A 19,740-nucleotide genomic window follows, 5' to 3' on the forward strand; every position below is an offset into this window, starting at 1 on the left:
TTTGCAGGGCCAAGGCAGGCATCTGACTCAGGGATTTTTCTGCGGACGAGATGTTCTGCATCCTGAATACACACGGACAGAATATTAAGCTAACATCTCAATTAAATACATATATATATATATAGATAGATAGATACATACAGATAGATAGATAGTCTGGGCGGGGGTCCAGCCCCAGCACTGCTGGCCTGTGACCTGCACAGTGACCCATCAGGGCCCCAGCACCTCCTGAGGGGAAGGGGAGGGGTTTCCTGCCTCTCTCTCTCTCCCCCTCCCCCTCCCCACACTTTCTTGGGCAGAGGAAGCCTCTCCCCCCTCCACACCCCCTCTCTCCGCCACAGGCCCCTCCCCCCCTGGGGCCGGGGAAGCCTCTCCCCCCTCCCCCCTCGGGCTGGAAAAGCCTCCCCCCCACCCCCCCCCCCGCGTGGGCTGGGGAGAGGCTTCCGGAGGCTCCTGCAGGGGGAGTCCCCATTGAGACTGGGGAGTGGGGCCTGCCCTGCGCCCCCAAAGCCTGCACCCCGAGCTCCGGGCTGTGTCAGTTCAGACTGGACTTCGGGATGGGAGTGGGGTCTTCGCGGGGGACAGGGACCCACCTCTCGCGGGAAAGGAGAGGATTTCACTTTGTTCCCCCCCCCCCCCAAAGGTGGCCCCAGGGTCCCATTAGGGGCAGGGCGGGGGCTCCCGCTACTTGTAATGGTTTGCTTCCTGTTCGTCGGGGGGGAGGGGCCAGTGAGGGGCTGGAGGAGTCTGTGGACACACGGAGGGGTCCCCACTGTCCGAGCTCAGAGTTGTGGGGGGGGGTCCCTCGCTTCTCCTCAGCGCTGCGGGTGTTAGGAGCGGGTGGGGGTCCCCACCTTCTGAGCACGGCGCTGGGGGATTCCTCGCTTCTCTTCAGGGCTGCCCTGGGGGTGTTAGGGGCGGGCGGGGGCCCCAGTTTCGGAGCAGGGACGGCAGTCGCTGGCTCCTTTCGGGACCGCCCCAGGTAACCGCTCCTCCCCCGCTAGCCCCTCCCCTGCGCCCCGCCCGCCCCGGGTGCTCTCCGGACGCCGCGGGAGGGGCGAGCCGAGACCGGGGCGGGGCCAGAGCGCGAGCCCTCCCCTCCCCGTGCTCCCTCCCCCCACTCCTCCCTGTCCTCCCTCCCCCCCCCCACTCCCTCCCTCCGCGCGCCCCGCCCCGGGGGCACTCTCGCCGCCGCCGCCCGCGCGTGCCACTCCCGGGACGGTTCCTGCGCGGCGCCCGCCGGCCGCACCATGGCTCCCCGGGCCGCCGTCGCGCTGCTGCTGGTCGGCCTGCTCGGCACGCTGGTGCCCGCTCGGGGTGAGCCATCTGTGGGGGCCTGGGGGTGGGGCGCGGTGCAGGGGGCGCGGGCCGGCCGGGGGACCGGCGTGGGGACGCGCGTCCGGGGACCCCCCACCACCCCGGGGAGGGCCTCGGGGGCGCACAGTGGGGGGCGGGTGCAGGGGCGCAGCGGGGACCCCGGAACCCTCCTCCCCGCGGGACGAACGGGACGCGCTGTGCCAGCGGGTAGCCAACGCCCCGGGAGGCGGCACCACTGTGCAACTTTCTTTCTGGGCGGGTGTGGACTTGTTCCAGAGGCCCAGGGCGCTGAGTGTTTCCAAAATCAGAAACTCGGGCAGTTGGAGGTTCCCCGGGGGAGCCGGGGGGCCCTGGATGCCCGCAGGCGGGTGACTTCTTAGGTCCCGGTCTTCCCCCCCCCTCCCCCCCGTAGCGGTCCTGGTCCCCCCGGCGCTCTCCCGGGCCCCAGTCTTTGTTCCTGCGCGGGGAGCCACGCCCTGCACTCCGGGCCTAAATTTGGACTGGGCTGTGCAGCCGGCCCCAGCCGGGGGAGCGGGGGTGGGGGGACTTAGGGCGAACTTGGAGCTCCGGGCGCGCTCACCAGCCCTGTGTGCGCACGCTGCCCTGGGGACCTGGGCGCTGTGCTGCGCGCCCGCTGGAAACAGACGTGTGGCCTCAGCAGATTTGCGTGCGCTCCAGGAAATAATTCGGAAAACGCGGGGAAAGTGTGAGGACACCAGGAGACGGAAAGGGGCCGTGACCCCACCACCCTCGCTTTGCGCGCCGGCCCGGCGTGTTTCTGCTCCTTTGCCTGTGTTTTCGGGGCGTTCGCCTTTGCAAGCGGCATCTGGGATCATGTTTCTCTCTGTCTCTCTCTCTCCTTTCCAAAGGAGAGCTGGATTTTGCTGGACGTGGCGTTTTTAAAGCCCCCCCCCCCCCACCGCTGGACGATTATTATGATTTTTTTTTTTTTTCCTCCTGTTAATATGGCTAGATTTTTAGGACACAGCCAGGCGGGGCAGAGTCTTGTCAGCACAGGTCTGATGATGAGAGGAGGACACATTTTGGGAACAGGGATCGCGACACGAGGTCTGGATTGTGCTGGGAAGGTTCCTTGTGTTAGTGACGCCTGGCTCCGCGCGGGGGCGGGGGCGTGGGGTTATGTTTTGCGTCCTTGGCCTCCTGCTTGGTTCAGGAAAGATCTGCGACGTGGGGAACGTTTGCGCTTTTGAAACGGGCTTCATGCCCGCCCTGCGCTGGCTTTACGGAAGATGAATTCTGGTCTGTGGGGGATGTGTTGGAACACTTTACAGCCTGCTGGGGAGGGCCTGGCATGCGTTGCCAAGTTGTGCCTCCTTCTTCCTTAAAGAAATGCGTTTCTTCATCTGCCCCTGGCTGCTGCTTGTGTCTCCCCGGGTGGTTGTATTTCTGCTGTTCAATTGCATGGCTCCTGTTCCAAGGAACTTTCCCGGGGTTCCGGGGTGGGGGGGGGGGGGGTTGCTGACTGGCGTCTGGCCCACGGAGCTCTTCCTGTGTGCGGGAAATGGAGAAGTGCCTTTGGTGGCTCTAGGATGTGCCATCCGCTGGGGTTGGAGGAACATGAAAACAGGCCCACAGGACACAGGGCTGCAAGAAAAGGGGACGGTCCCAGAGTCCAAGACCTGCGTGGGGTGAGGGGGAAAGTCTGGAGTAGCCATGGTGTTTGCTCACCGCTCTGGGGTTCTGGGTCTGGGTGGGGGGCAGCCTTAGATTCTTGGGGCCCCAAACTAGTCATTTTGTGATTTTTTTTTTTTTTTTTTTTTTTTTTTAAAGAAAAAACCATAGCCTGGTTAGCCCGGAGTCACCTGGTTTCCGTAGATTGTGCTGGGAAACTCCAAGATTGGTGATGATTTTACTAAAATCTCTGGCACCTCAGTGGCTCAGGTCATGTCGCGGTTTGTGGGTTCGAGCCCCGCGTGGGCCCCGTGCTCACAGCTCAGTACTTGGAACCTGCCTCGGATTCTGTGTCTCCCTCTCTGTCTGCCCCTCCCCCGCTCACACTGTTTCTCTCTGTCTCTCTCTCTCTGTCTCTGTCTCAAAAACAAATAAACGTTAAAAAAAATAAGAAAAGAAAATTACTGGTGACCCCGTGGTGGGGGAGGCGATGGGAGCCAGCCTTGCCCCAAAAGAGCAGAGAAAGAATGGGGCTGTAGTATGCGTCCCGTCCGTCCATGGTCTTACCCGGGTCCTTCCGGCCACCTCCTTACCGGTGGGGTTGAGGGCAGGGCTGTGCTGCTCCAAACACACCAATGGGTTTTGAACGCGGAAGCGCTTTGGAGTTGGTGAAGGTCAGAAGACACTTTGCTACAGAAATATGTGTCTGGCTTGGGCTCCACGCTGGCTGCAAAAGCCCCTTGAGCCTGGGGAGGGACCTTTGTTTTTAATAGTACAGGGCCGGTTTCAGAGGCCTTGGGACCCGGGATCCCGGGTTCCTGGGTTTCTTCTGAAATTCCCGCTGGAGTGGAGACCCTCGGAAGGAAACAAGAGGCAGTTTCGACTCTCCCAGAGCAGGGATTTCACCATGAGGGGGAGGGGGGCCCCTGGTGTGTGGTGGGTGGAGACCACAGACCCTTGGCTTCAACCTACAGTGCCCAGGAAGCCCCATCCCAGGGAGAGTGTCAAAAGTGAGCCGTCGGCTTTTTTTGTGCACCTTCCTGGTGGCTCTCGTCTCGTCTCTGCCTTTCTTGCCAGAAGACAGGGCCCTGACGATCCCGCCTGTTTGACCGCCTGCCCTTTGGGCTCTGATAAAACTTAACTGCCCTTCACTGACCTCTGCCCTGCGGCTTTTGTTTTTTTCAGTCTTCAGTCGATGCTGCTAACACTTTCTGTGTGTGTGTGTGTGTGTGTGTGTGTGTGTGCATCTCGAGATAGGAAAACAGTTTTTGTGGATTTTTTTTTTTTATCTTCATCCGGATTCTCTGTTGGCTGCCTGCTCTCATTTAGTAAAGAATGTGGCTCACGCACTGTTTTAACCAAGCCCGCATCCAGGAGTCCGGGCGGGATGTCGGGCGGGATCTGTGGGGGTGGGGGGGCCTCTGGTTCGCACCCACGTGGGGATCCTGGTGTTTCCTCCCGGGGAGAGTTTCCAGTTCACGTGGCTTCCTGTAGGGGGAAAAGAGTCCTAGGTGCTTTGTGACTTACGCGGACGGGCGTTTGGAGGCTCAAAATTCCTCAGCTTTTTGGGTCTGCGTGGAATCATCCCGATGCTCACGAAGCGGACGAGCGTTTTACAGGGGGCGTGGGGGGGGCGGGGTCGGACAGACACACGGGGCGCAGGCCGCCTCCCTGGGTCCTCCTGTGCTTTGTTCTGACATCTGGGCGCCTGTCCCACGTGAATCAGAGATCCTTCAGGGCCGTCCTGACCCAGTTCTGGGGTTGACAACAGAGTGTGTGTTTATGGGGCTCCAGAAGTCCTTTCGGGGGCGGCGGGGGCAGGGGGGGAGTGTGGGAAACACATTCCACATACAGAGGGGCTTTTGCGAAACCCCAGAATGACACAGGCTTGACAAGGGCCAGCAGGCACTTTAATCCCCAGGGAACCTGCGGAAACAAGTCTTTCCTGCAGGTGTTACTCGTCCGGAGAAATGCAAAGGGACAGGAGGGGTGTTGTTGTGGGGTTGTGAGGGGCCAGAGAGCAGTGTGGTTATGCAGCAAGCTTGTGACCAAAACACCGTGCCTGCGTGTGTGTGCGTGCGGTGCACGTATGCATGTATTGTGTGTGCATGTGTACGTGTGTGCGCGTGTGTGTATGCATGCACTGTGTGTGAGTGTGTGTGTGCGTGCATGTATGTGCGTACTGTGTGTGCACGTGTACGTGTGTGCATGCGTGTATGTACTCTGTGTGCACGTGTGTGCGTGCATGTATGCATGTATTGTGTGTGCACGTGTGTGAGCGTGCGTGTATGTATGCATGCATTATGTGCGTTGTGTACGTGTGTGCATGTGCATGTGTGTATGCATGTATTGTGTGCATCTGTGCATGTGCGCATGTTTGGATGTGTGTGTATGCAGGCATGTGCACACCTGTGTGCACGCACACGTGTTTGTGTATGCACGAGTGTGTTGGTACGTGTGCACATGCTGCATGTGTGTTTGTACATATGTGCATGTGTGAGTGCTTGTGCGTGTGTGCACACACATTGTGTGGATGCACATCTGTGCACATATGCATGAATGTTGAGAGTGCACACGTGTATGTGCACGCTTGTGTGTGCGCAGGTGAGCGTGTTGTGTGTAGGCGTGTGTCCGAATGCGCGCGTGTGTATGTGCATGCTTGTGTGTGCATGCGTGCATACGTGTGTGTGCAGGCGGGTGTGTGAGTGCACGCGTGTGTATGTGCACGCTTGTGTGTGCACGGGTGAGCGTGTGTGTGCAGGCGTGTGTGTCCGAGTGCGCGCGTGTGTATGTGCATGCTTGTGTGTGCATGTGTGCGTACATGTGTGTGCAGGAGTGTGTCCGAGTGCACGCATGTGTACGTGCACGCTTGTGTGTGCACGGGTGAGCGTGTGTGTGTGCGCAGGCATGTGTCTGAGTGCACGCGTGTGTATGTGCACGCTTGTGTGTGGGCGCGGGTGAGCGTGTGTGTGTACGCATGTGTGTGCAGGCGTGTGTGTCCGAGTGCGCGCGTGTGTACGTGCACGCTTGTGTGTGCACGGGTGAGCGTGTGTGTGTGCAGGCGTGTGTCCGAGTGCACGTGTGTGTACGTGCACGCTTGTGTGTGCGCGGGTGAGCGTGTGTGTGCGCACAGGCGTGTGTACGAGCGCACGCATGTGTGTGTGCACGTGTGCATGCATGTGTGCGCACGCATGTGTGCTCCACGAGCAATCCGCCCACGTGGCCGACACAGAAAACCACCACTTGCCCGTGGCTCCGCTGAGACCGCCCACTGTGCACGTGAGCGGCTCGTTTAGACCCGCATTTCCTTGCGCTTGAGAAAGAACCAGATTCTGGAGTCAAGGAGAACGGTTCCCTCATATGGTTCCCCGTTTCCACCGGGGGACTCTTTTCCATTGACATCAGCCCTGACCCACACACCAGCCCCCCCCCCACCCCCGCCGTGCGGGCCGGGTCATAGCGCCCCCCGAGGGCCGCGCGCTGAAGGCGGGTCGACCGTTGGTGTCCCCGTGCCGCCATATGGCTTGGGCGCGTTGGCTGATGCACCAGCCCCTCCGGGTGTTTCCCGCGTGCGCGTCGCGGGTGAACGGAGACTGAGCCCGGTTCCCATTTGGATGCAGCGCGTTCACAGGATCTTCCACCGCTCTGGACACGGAGGACGTCCCTTACTTGAGTCTTTTGCTCTTAGCTTGCCCAGTCGTTAGACTAGATTTGGGAGATGGCACGGGTGCGTTTCAGCCGCGCCTCGGCGCGACTCAGCCTTGCCACACTCCCTAGTGTGGCCCCGCTAGACGTATTATTAAAATCCCCTAAACAGGAAACCACATGCTTCCTTTCCCCTCCCCCCGCTCCGCGAGTCAGACCTCAAACCAGTGTGTTTCTCAAACGGCAGCTCGGGACCCGCTGACGGGCTGTGAGTTTCCCGTGCGGCCGGCGGCCTTGGAAAAGAAGAAAGTTCGCCAGAGGATAAACCGTCCCTATGTTCTCCACGAGCCCCGCTAAGTGCATGCCTGAGGCTTCCGTATTCGTGACCCCGGGTGGCAGGCACAAGTGTTTAAATGCACTCGCATGATCCAGACGCCTCTCAGTCACGTTCCTTTCTGGCCTCGGAAGTTTGGGATCGGATCCCTTCGTTTCCGAGAAGCGCGTGTGCAAACGTGCTCGTGGATCCTTCAGAGTACTTTTCGAAAAACAATAATTGTAATTCCTTCAGTGAACTGCCCTCCCTGGGAAGTCAGTCCAAGAACCAGAGCGGCTGCATTCGGCCCCTCGGGAAGTCATTACTCATCGACCAAGATGACGAGGCCGGAGATTCCTGGCTTCTTCTGTTTGGTCCCCATCCCTGTGATGGGATGGCTGGTCCGTGGCAAGGGCAAGGGCTGTGTAGCAGAACATATGCACCGTGGACCCGCGATATTGGCTCACAGAGAATAAGTAGACTATGTTGTCTTTGGGACACGGGGCCTCGCAGGCAAGTTGATTTTGTAGATTCTACAAGAACCCCGAAACGGCCGGTCTCCTTCTGTGGCTGTCACCTGCCTTCTCTTAAAGAGAGGGGCTGTGTTCTGTTCTCAGTGTGAACACAAACCGTGGTGTTTGCCCCAAGCTCCCCTCACGCTGGGCCCCAGCGCACCCCAGCAAAAGAAGGGAGGAGGTAAGGGGAACGATCCAAGGCAGGAAAGGAAGGAGACCATGGGGTCTCAGTGAGTGGGGCTGCAAGAGAGTTGAGGCCCCAGCCCCTTCCTGCTGGGAACTTACTTAAGGACCCATGGGCCGGCTGGAGTAAGGTAGCACCTGAAGCTTGGGATTGATGATTGATGGCTTGATGATTGATTGTAGATGATAAATGGTACATTTCACATGAAGGATGGATAGATTCACAGATTGATAATTAGTGGATAGATAGATAGATAGATAGATAATGACAATGGGTGGATGGATGGATGGATAGATAGATACGATGATGGATGGATGCATGGATGATGGATGGATGGGTAGATAGATACATAATGATGAATGGATAGATGATGATGATGGACAGATATGATGGTGGATGAATGCATGGATGATGGATGGATAGATAGAATAGATACATCATGACAATGGATGGTTGGATGGATGGATAGATGGGTAGATAGATAGATAGGTATAATGCATGGGTGAATGGATGGATGGATGGATGGATAGATAGAATAGATAATGACGATGGTTGGATGGATTGATGGATAGATAGATATGATGTATGAATGCATGGATGATAGATGGATGGGTAGATACATAATGATGAATGGATAGATGATGATAGATGGATAGATATGATGATGGATGAATGCATGGATGATGGATGCATAGATAGATAGATAGATAGATACATAGATATGATGGATAGATAGATAGATACATATGATGGATAGATAGATAGATAGATAGATATGATGGATGGGTGAATGGATGGATAGATAGATAGATAGATAGATAGATAGATAGATATGGATAGATAGATAGATATGGATGGATAGATAGATAGATAGATAGATATGATGGATGGGTGAATGGATGGATAGATAGATAGATAGATAGATAGATAGATATGATGGATGGGTGAATGGATGGATAGATAGATAGGATGGATAGATAGATAGATAGATAGATAGATAGATAGATAGATAGATATGGATAGATAGATAGATATGGATGGATAGATAGATAGATAGATAGATAGATATGATGGATGGGTGAATGGATAGATAGATAGATAGATAGATAGATAGATATGATGGATGGGTGAATGGATGGATAGATAGATAGATAGATGGATATGGATGGATGGATAGATAGATATGATGGATGGGTGAATGGATGGATGGATAGATAGATAGATAGATAGATAGATAGATAGATATGGATGGATAGATAGATAGATAGATAGATAGATATGATGGATGGGTGAATGGATAGATAGATAGATAGATAGATATGGATGGATGGATAGATAGATAGATAGATAGATAGATAGATAGATATGATGGATGGGTGAATGGATGGATAGATAGATAGATAGATAGATAGATAGATATAATGGATGGATGAATGGATGCATGGATGGATAGATGGATGGATAGATAGATAGATATGATGGATGGGTGAATGGATAGATAGATAGATAGATAGATAGATAGATAGATAGATAGATGGATATGGATGGATGGATAGATAGATATGATGGATGGGTGAATGGATGGATGGATAGATAGATAGATAGATAGATAGATAGATATGGATGGATAGATAGATAGATAGATAGATAGATATGATGGATGGGTGAATGGATAGATAGATAGATAGATATGGATGGACAGATGGATAGATAGATAGATAGATGGATATGGATGGATAGATGGATAGATAGATAGATAGATATGATGGATAGATAGAAAGATAGGTAGATAGATAGATAGATAGATATGATAAATAGATAGATAGATAGATAGATAGATAGATAGATAGATAGATATGATGGATGGGAGGATATATGGATGGATGGATGTTGAGGTGGATAGATAGGTAGATAGATAGAATAGATGGGTTGGATGGATGAACAGATGGATGACGGATGGATGGGTGGGTGGACACAATGTAGAATCCATGAGGAGTTGGAGAGGCCTCGGTGACTGGTCTTGGATAAGTTCCCAACAGGATTCAGGGGAGTTAAGTTTCTCTAAATATAGGACAGTGTCCTGTTTTTCCCTGTGAAGCCACGTTACTGAGAAAGGCATCTCCCTCTGTGGTCTATGCAGCCACACCTGGAGATCTCAGTGCAGCTTCCACCACCTGAGCCCAGGTGGCCCCAAGGCTCTGGCCTTGCCATCCAGCATAAACCAGATTACACAGATGGGGCTGGGCAAGAGTGATTCCTCCAGACTCTCAGGGGACCCCGCTGTGGGGCCAGGCTTGAGAACCTCGGAGGTTCTCTGAGAACCTCAGGGTCACTGAGCCGGTCTGCAGGTGCAACCTTCGCTCAGGCATCAGGACAGAGAACTGGCTTAATGCAACTGGCTTCCTCTGCATCCCTGCGTGTATTTTCTCCTGTGCATTAAAACGTGAAGTATTCTGAGAAGGAGTGTCCAGCCCTCCTAAAAGGGCCTCACGAGTCAGGGCAGAGAGTAGTTAAGGGCTCTTGCATTTGTCTGAGAAAAATGTTAGGGGGACGGGTATGAGTCTCAAACAAACAAAAACAAGGCAGAAATGGAGAAAGGAGCGTGAATCGAGAAAGATTCAGAAGATGAAATCAACAGGATTTGGTGACGGATGCAATATTTGAGGAAGGAGCTGGCAGGAGTGAAGGGGGGCTCTGCCATCTGAGAGTCTGGGCAAATGGCCATATCACAAAAGGTAGGAGTGAAGGAGGACACGTACGGCGAGGAGAAAATAAGGAGAGGTTCCAGATACAGAGAGCACTGGAGATACCACGCGTGCAACCAGAGGGAGCTGGTTTGGAAGCTGTTGTCTACGTACGCCTGACTTGGAGAGAGGCTCGGGCGTGGCACCTTAGGGAAGGCGGTGCTGGCATCCCAAGAGGTACACACAGGAGCTTCCTGTCCAGCAGCAGGGCACAGGGTGCTCAGCTAAGGCTCGTGTTCCTGTCTGTATTTCCTGTCCCCGATCCCTTCCCCAGCCCCAGGCCGGCTCCCTGTGTTGTGACCCTCCTTTCCTGGTGGCTGATATATGCTCACGATTTGCGGTGATGAGTCCAGCTGCTTTCAGAGCAAGGAGACGTGTACACCTCCACCTGGGAGCCCCTGGAGACAGGCTGCTCTATGTCTCTTGGCCATGTGTCTACCACCCAGATAGCTATTTGTCCATCCGTCCTGTCTTTCTATCCATTCTGTCTGTCAATCTGTCCACCCATCCATCTATCATTGTATGTATGTATGTATGTATGTATCTATCTATCTATCTATCTATCGTCCATCCATCCATCCATCCATCCATCCATCCATCCATCCATCAGTTCATCCACTCACTCATCCACCCATCTAACCATCCATCCATCCATCTACCCATCCAACCATCCACCTATCCATTCACCCATCCACTTATCTGCCCATACACCTGTCCATCCATCATCCATCCACTTATCCACCCACCCACTCACCCATCCATCCATCCAACCACCCATACATCCATCCATCCGTCCATCATTTCTTTCATCTACATATTCATGTATCCATCCATCTGTCCAGCAGCCCACCCATTTATCCATCCATCCATCCATCCATCCATCCATCCATCCATCCATCTGTCTAACTCTTCTCCCATCCATCCATCCACCTGTCCACCTGTCCATCCATCCATCCATCCATCCATCCATCCACCCACCCACCCACCCATCTTTCCATCCACCCAGCCACCCATCCCTCCCCTCCATCCATCCACCCATTCAACCAACCATCCATGCATCCATCCATCCTTCCCCTATATTCATCCCTCCCCTCCATCCATCCATCCATCCACCCACCCACCCACCCATCCTTCCATCCACCAAGCCACCCATCCATTCAACCATCCATCCATCCATCATCCATCCATCCATCCATCCATCCCTCCCCTCCATCCACCCATTCAACCATCCATGCATCCATCCATCCTTCCCCTATATTCATCCCTCCCCTCCATCCATCCATCCATCCATCCACCCACCCACCCACCCATCCTTCCATCCACCCAGCCACCCATCCATTCAACCATCCATCCATCCATCCATCCATCCATCCACCCACCCACCCATCTTTCCATCCACCCAGCCACCCATCCATTCAACCATCCATCCATCCATCCATCAATCCATCCATCCATCCATCTATCCATCCATCCATCCATCCATCCCTCCCCTCCATCCACCCACCCATTCAACCAACCATCCATGCATCCATCCATCCTTCCCCTATATTCATCCCTCCCCTCCATCCATCCATCCATCCACCCACTTATCCATCCAGCCAGCCAGCCAGCCAGCCAGCCAGCCACCTACCTGTTTATCCACGCACCTACCCACATACCTATCCATCTGTGCATCCATCCATCCATCCATCCATCCATCCATCCATCCATACACCCATCTGTCTGTCCAGCTATGTGCCTGGCCATCCATTCATCAAAATACCCACCCATCCACTCGTCTACCCATCCATCCACCTACCTTTATGTATTTGTCTGACACATCCATCCACTCACCCATCTACCCAGAAGCCCACTCACCCATCCATGTGTCCGCTTACCCACACAGCCAGCCACTGGCTCTCCCGCTTGCCTTCCGTCAGCACAGATCGAATGTCAAGTGGCATCTGTATTCTCTCCACACTGTTGGCTCGGGCGCCTGCAGAAGAAATACCTGGTCCCCATCGTCTGTTCTCTGCCTGGCGAGTGGCAGGGAAGGTACCCCTTCTGGTGCGGTGTCCTGAGGGGAGCAGGGACCAGTGTCCCCCAGAGAGGCCAGAGAGAGCTCCTCGCAGGTGGAGACCACCCTGGGCGCCCTGCATAGACCATCATAGCAACAGAAGCCTGAAGGGGGGAGAGGGCTTTTCAGGCTGGGGCAGTGGCTTGAAAACAGCAAACGAAGGTATGGGAGCCGGTGGGGCCGTGGGGAGGTCTCAGGTAGCTTGTGTGCGGGCTGGGGAGACAGAATGCTGCAGGGACACAGCTTATTTCTGGCTGGGGAACCCCAGGGGTACGTGACGGGCGGCCTCGGTTGCCAGGACGTGTGTGTGAAACTCACCTGGACGGTTGCAAGGAGACAGGTGCACATTCGCACTTGGCTGTGCAAGATCCCCTCGGTGACGGGCGGCATGCAGACCCAGCTGGAGGGACACGGGCTGTTGGCAGAGTCTGGACCAAGGCATCAGAGGCGAGGGACAAGGCATCTCAAGGAATTAAAAGCCTGCGATGCCGGTGGGCTTTCAGACACCGGCGCCTGGGTCCCGGCTCACAGAGTCTCTGATCTGATTGGCCTGGAGCATGGCCTGAGCGTCCGTGCTTAGGAAATCACCCGCAGCCCGAGTTGAGAATTCGCGAGGAAATGCGTCAGTCTACACCCAGGGGGAGTGACAGAGGGCTTCCTAGAGGAGGCAGCATTTTCTCGGGGCTTTGAGGTACGAATAGGAGTTCTCGAGGTAATGCACGACAGGGTCGCGGATGGATGCTCTGGTGGACACATGACCCAAGGCGGGAGAAGGTAACCGCGCAAATCCCCTAGGAGCAACGATGGGGCGAGTACCCACTCATTCAGCGTTCCCCACACTTCGTACCATGTAACCTGCATGAATCATGTAATTAATAGGCAGAAACGTCCAGTCTGTTTTGGGACCTCGGGCCAGTTTCTGGAGCCGCAGACGGCTCCGTGAGCTGATAATGTCTGCGCTCGTCTAAGGGGTCATTTGGGGCCAGTCCAGGTGCGGGGGGTGGGGTGCAGGGAGCAGTGGGAGGGAGCACCCTTGGGGGCTGGGAGTCAGATAGGAGCTCGCCCTGTGGGGAGCCATGCCTCCCCCTCCGGGGAGAGGGGGCGGTGGAGATGGTCTGGAAGCAGCCACAGCGGGGAGAGAGTGGAGGGTCCAGGCCAGCAGGGCCAGCAAGCCGCGTGTGATTTACGTGTTTTTTTAATGCTTATTTATTTTGCAGAGAGAGAGAGTGTGTGTGCGTGTGAGCAGGGGAGGGGCAGAGAGAAAGGGGTGGGACAGAGGATGTGAGGCTTGCTTTCCCGACTTGCTTTCTGTTCTAATTCTATACTTTTGTGGGGCGCCTGGGTGGCTCACTCAGTTGAGCGCCCGACTTCGGCTCAGGTCACGATCTTAGGGTTGGTGGGTTCGAGCCCCGCGTCGGGCTCTGTGCTGACAGCTCGGAGCCTGGAGCCTGCTTCCCATTCTGTGTCTCCCTCTCTCTCTGACCCTCCCCCGTTCATGCTCTGTCTCTCCGTGTCTCAATAAATAAATGCTACAAAACATTTTTTTAATTAATCCTATATATTTGCTTATATGATTTATAACTTCTCTGTATAATTATAAATCAGATAATTTGCAGTTTCTATAATACATTATAAATATCTTTCATTCCTATTGTAATTTTCTTTGTGTAAGTGACTTCTAGTTTAGATATAATTTGTCTATAGGATTTATAAGGTCTGTGTATAACCTATATAATTTGCAATTGTTGTCATTTATTATTGTAAGTATATTTATATATATTGCTTTATGTAAATATAAATGCAATTTATTCTAAATTAATATCTATAATTCATTACATATTGTATACGGAATTCTATATTCTATATAGAAATATATATGAATATAGAACAGATATATTTAGAATATGTATTACGTATATAGAATCGTTACATATTAGATATAGTTAGAATATAATAGGATATATGTATTTCCATGTAAATATACCTATAAAATTTATTCCAAATTATGTCTATAATTTATTCCATATTCCATATATAATTCTATATTTTATATATGTGAATATAGCGAATTTTTTCCAAATATGTATATTATTTCTTCCAGATTCTACGTGTAATTCCATATTCATATATACGTGAGCATATACAATTTAGTCTAAATATGTCTATAATCTATTTCGCATTCCACATACAATCTTGTTTTCTATACATGTAGGTGTATATTTACAAATATATGTCTATAATCTATGTTCTATATAGAAGCCATGTTCTACATAGAATTTTTTATTCTATATACATGTGAATATATAGGAGTTATTCCACACATAGGTATATGACTCATTCCATGTTCTATATACAATTTTATATTCTGTATACATGTGAATATACATAACTTATTTCTTTTTTTTTTTTTTATTTTTTATTAACATTTATTTATTTTTGAGACAGAGAGAGACAGAGCATGAACAGGGGAGGGGCAGAGAGAGAGAGAGACACAGAATCTGAAACAGGCTCCAGCCTCTGAGCTGTCAGCACAGAGCCCGATGCGGGGCTCAAACTCACGGACCGTGAGATCATGACCTGAGCCGAAGTCAGACGCTTAACTGACTGAGCCACACAGGTGCCCCAATAACTTATTTCAAATATATGTCTGTAAATCTATATGCTATATATAATTCTATATCGTATGCGTATGTAAATATGTATAACGTTTTCCACGTATATGTCTATAATTTAAGTTCTACATAGAATCCTATGTTCTACGTATATGTACATATGTATAAAACTTATTCCAAACGTATGTGTATAACTTACTCCATATTCCACCTGCCCGGGGGCGGGGGGCGGCTCGGGGACTGCGTGTGGCTGGGCTTGTGTCCCCATGTGACACCGATGTGAGTCGGGAGGGGCTGCAGGAGGGAGGTGCCGTGGGGGTGACTCATGCATGTGTCCTGCCAGGCGTGGCCTCGCCCCGTGTGAGTCACCCTGGGTCCCCCGAACATCTGCAGCCGTGAGGGGTGTTGGGCGTCTGGGGAGGCACAGGCTTTGTTCACAGCGGCCGGCTTCCTCCTGGACGGGGGACTCTGTGCCCGAGTGCGGGCCCCGGGGCCCAGGCTCCCTTCCACGTGGTCGGGCCTGGCGGCCCCACGTGCTGCTGTTTCCTCCGGCTCCGTCGGCCCCGGGAAGCAGTCTGGGGAGCAGGCAGCACGGCGGGGTCTGTGTAGACGGATAGATTAAGTCAGGCTGGAAATACACTGGGCGGTGTTCCTGGCCGTCGAGTGCTGGCTGTTGAATCATTGCATTTCTTGCCGGTTCCTGTGGGGGTTTCAGCGGATCTCGATGTGTGTGCGTGACTTTTGCACACATCTGCACAATCGTGCAACAGCTGGCAGCCAAGCTCTTGCTCTGGGGTTCGAGGGGGTTCTGCGTGCACAAGGGGGGTGGGGAGCAGGGTGGGAAGGGGCATCGTTCCTTTGCCCGTGTGCCGTGAGACCTGCCCTTGGCTGACCTTGGGGTCCTGGGAGCAGCGGGCTCCAGACTTTGTTTTGGCGACAGTATGGGGACCTTCTGTGTGGTGTGCATTGCAGAGGGTTCTGGGGGAGAACCACGGCAGAGAGGGCAGCCTGGGGCTGTGCGGGGCTGGAGGGTGCTGGCTGGCAGGGTGCCCCCACCCCTGCTTCGTCTGCTCTTACAGGGTTTGTGTGGAGGCCACGTGGGGTCAGCAGCAGGGGCACCAAGGGGACCCACGAGCTCAAGGAGCTGCCCCAGCAGGTTGTGCAGGGAGAGGAGGCAGCATTTTATTAGTGAGTTCTGAGTCGATGGTTACAGTCAGCCTGCATGCACACACAGACCATGCACATGTATATATGCACACATGTGCACACAGAGCATGCACACGCATGTACACATGCATACACACATGTGCATGCACACAGACTGTGCACACATCTGTATATATCCACACATGTGCACACAGACCATGCACACATGTGTATGTAGGCACACACACATGCATGCACACAGAGGCTGTGCACACGTGTATACATGCACACGCAGAGACCATGTGCACATGTGTATATATCCACACACACATGCACACACAGACCATGCACATGTATATATCCACACATATGCACACAGACCATGCATGCGCATGTACACACGCATACACACATATGCACGCCCACAGACCATGCACACGTGTGGATATATCCACACATGCACACAGAGACCATGCAGACATATATATGCACACGCATGTACACATGTATACACACATATGCACACGTCTGTATATATCCACACATGCGCACACAGACCATGCACACATGTGTATATAGGCACACACATGCACGTACACAGAGGCCGTGCACACGTGTACACATGTACACACATGCACACGCAGAGACCATGTGCATGTGTGTATATATCCACACATATGCACACAGACCATGCACGCACATGTGCACATGCATACACACGTATGCACTCACACAGACTATGCACACGTGTGTATATATCCACACACAAGTGCACAGACCACGTACAGTATATATCCACACATATGCACACAGACCATGCACGTGCATGTACACATGCACACACACAAACCACACCTACACACGCCTGCACATGTGCGCACACACATACACACACACATACACACACACACACACGACAGAGGGGACAATCACAGACCCCAGCCTGGGTCACACGTCGCATAGAAGCGAACACCTCCCCACCCTGACCTGGCTCCCGGGGATGTTCGTGCAGCCTGAAATGTCTAGCACTTCCTGAGCTGGGGCTGGTGCCCCTTAACATTCTGACCTCACAGGTACCGTCACTGGCCTTACAGCTGACCGGACAGCCCGATCAGGCTTCTCCAAGGCTCGTCCCCTTTCCTCTCCTGCAGCCCATCAGAAACGGCTTCTGAACAACAGCACTAAAATGGTTTCAATAAACGCGGTAGCAACGGGATCAAAGAACAAGGCACATCAGGGCACTTTCCCCCCTTCTCGGGGACCCGGGAGCTTAAGCAATATTTTTGTGTGTGTTTTGTGGGTTGTCTGCTGATTCTGCAGGAAGCATAGTTCGGCTGTGTGGTCACAGACGTGGGTCACATGAGGCGCGAGTTTTCCCTCTGTGTGTTTTCCATCATGTGGGAACTCGTTACTCATTTAATGCAAGGGGTCTGCTGTTCATGAATCAGGCTCGGACCAAATCAGCACGTTTTCTGACTCTCGTAACTGCAGCTACGTTTTAAGATCATTGCCGTTTCGAACATCCCCCGACATCTTACTTTTCGGGATGTGAACGTGGACATGGGGGCCAGATGAGAAGCCCCAGCTCGTCCTATGTTCTAAAAAGCTGCCAGGGGCGCCTGGGTGGCTCAGCCGGTTAAGCGTCCGACTTGGGCTCAGGTCATGATCTCGCGGTCCGTGAGTTCGCGCCCCACGTCGGGCTCTGTGCTGACGGCTCGGAGCCTGGAACCTGCCTCGGATTCTGTGTCTCCCTCTCTCTGACCCTCCCCTGTTCATGCTCTGTCTCTCCCCGTCTCAAAAATAAATAAAACATTAAAAAAAAAATTAAAAAAAATAAGTAAACGTTAAAAAAAAATTTTAAAGCTGCCACACGCCGGCAACCTCACAAAACCCATCAGCCCCTTTCTGTGTATTTCGTTAATTTTCACGTTTGTACGTTTCTTATACGTAATCAGACTTTTTTTTTTTCTTTTTTGCCTCGTAGGCCAGGATTTCGATTTGTCGGATGCCCTCGACGGTGAGTGCTCTTAAAATTTCGTAGCTGTGACAAGTGGGAGGTAATGTTAAAATTTAGGCTCACACAGGACAGTGAGTTTTACCCGCACGTAGTTAAGTATAACACAGCCTGTACGGGGGTCAATGCCTTCGTATACACCGTATACATGCTCTTGGTCTCAGTGAAAACCTTGCTCGGCACCTGTTAATGGCGGGTCCTCAGCGGGCTCAGAGTTCCCGAGCAGTCTCGCTCACAGACTGTCTTTTCTCTTTAGACAGTAACAAGAAACCCACAGCGCCTCCCAAGAAGCCCGGCACAGGTAAGAGGCGGACGTCCCTGGCGGGCACGGGACAGATCCCCGCCGTCCCCCCCCCCGCCCCCGTTGGCCCCCAGAGCTGCTGGTGAACCCCGTGGGCCCCGTGGTTTCTCTGCAGAAACCAGGGCTGACGTCCTTGTGGGTTACCAGCTGCCAAAGGGTGTGGGACCAGAGAGCGTTGCAACCCCTAGACGTAGCTGCAGCTCGGAAAGGGTTCGGAACACGCAGGCCACCTGGGTCATCAGGGAGGCTCCCGTCGGGTGGTCCCGCACGTCTGGGCCCGGAGACGCCCATCGCAGGTGCACGGCCGCCCACACACGGTGTCACATGTCTGTCCCCAGCGCTCCGAGCCTTGCCTCCCCCGAGGCTGTGGCCACTCTTGGGGGACTTGGGTTCGCCCGTGGCTCTTTTCATGTGATGGGTCAGGAATGCGGCTCTGACGTTCTGACCTTGGTGAGACTGGGGCCAGGAAAAGCGTTTAGGGAGCTGGGAAAGCAGGGTCTTCTCTGTTTAGGGGTCTGTTTAGGGGTCTGAATTCCTCCCCGGAGCCTCGGGGCTGATGACACGTTTCCCTTGCAGACAGTTCGGACTTGAACTTGGAAGACGCCCTCGGCGGGGGAAGAAGCCGTAAGTATGGTTTTCGGAAGTCTCCCGTGTGGCTGACGGTCCTTCCGATCGCCGCATGAGTATCATTCCCACGAGCGTCGTCTCTTGGAAGCAAGCGATGGCTGTCACCCCCCAAAACGCAGGTGACGGCCTGTCCTTGTTGGCCATTGCTGTTGGGTGTGTGGTTTGCCCCTGTGTGGACCTGCGTTTATTCTTCAACGGGGCTCACCGTCTTTGGGGTGACGGTGTGAGCTCAGGCATGTGACCCGTGCACACACTCACCAAGAGCCCAGCCTGGCTTGTGGCCGCCATATTGAAATGCTCAGTCCAGTTTGAACCGTGGGCCCCGCGTTTTCCATTGGGCTGGGTCCTGCGAATTCCGCAGCCGGTCCAGACATCTGCTTCGGTTTCTGTCGGAAACTTACAGAAGCGTGGGAAGGGCCCAGTTCTCTTGAGGGTGAGTACTGACACTGGGAAAGAAATGGGCAGGGGACTGTGTCCCGGGGTCCCCACCCTGAGAAAGGGCACACTCCAATTCGTAGCTGTTTGGGAAACCAGGCGGAGGTGAACTGATGCCTTTTCCTTGGTTTTCTTTTTTTTCGTGTGTGTGTGTGTGTGTGTGTGTGTGTGTGTGTGTGTGTTTGCTGACTGCAAAGTG

At 53.4% G+C, this 19,740-nt stretch overlaps 1 protein-coding gene across 1 annotated transcript in view; it reads left to right on the plus strand.

The window, feature by feature from the left end:
* Positions 1 to 1,173: 1,173 nt before the first annotated feature.
* Positions 1,174 to 19,740, plus strand: part of CD99 (CD99 molecule (Xg blood group)) — a 30,299-nt gene continuing 11,732 nt past the window's right edge. Inside the window, exons 1-4 of the mRNA XM_042974298.1 lie at positions 1,174 to 1,317; positions 18,149 to 18,181; positions 18,435 to 18,479; positions 19,056 to 19,103. Coding sequence (XP_042830232.1) covers positions 1,251 to 1,317; positions 18,149 to 18,181; positions 18,435 to 18,479; positions 19,056 to 19,103 — 193 coding nt within the window. The 5' untranslated portion in view covers positions 1,174 to 1,250. The remainder of the gene's footprint in view (positions 1,318 to 18,148; positions 18,182 to 18,434; positions 18,480 to 19,055; positions 19,104 to 19,740) is intronic.

This window comes from Panthera tigris, chromosome X (genome assembly GCF_018350195.1).
Source record: "Panthera tigris isolate Pti1 chromosome X, P.tigris_Pti1_mat1.1, whole genome shotgun sequence".
Lineage (NCBI taxonomy): Eukaryota > Metazoa > Chordata > Mammalia > Carnivora > Felidae > Panthera > Panthera tigris.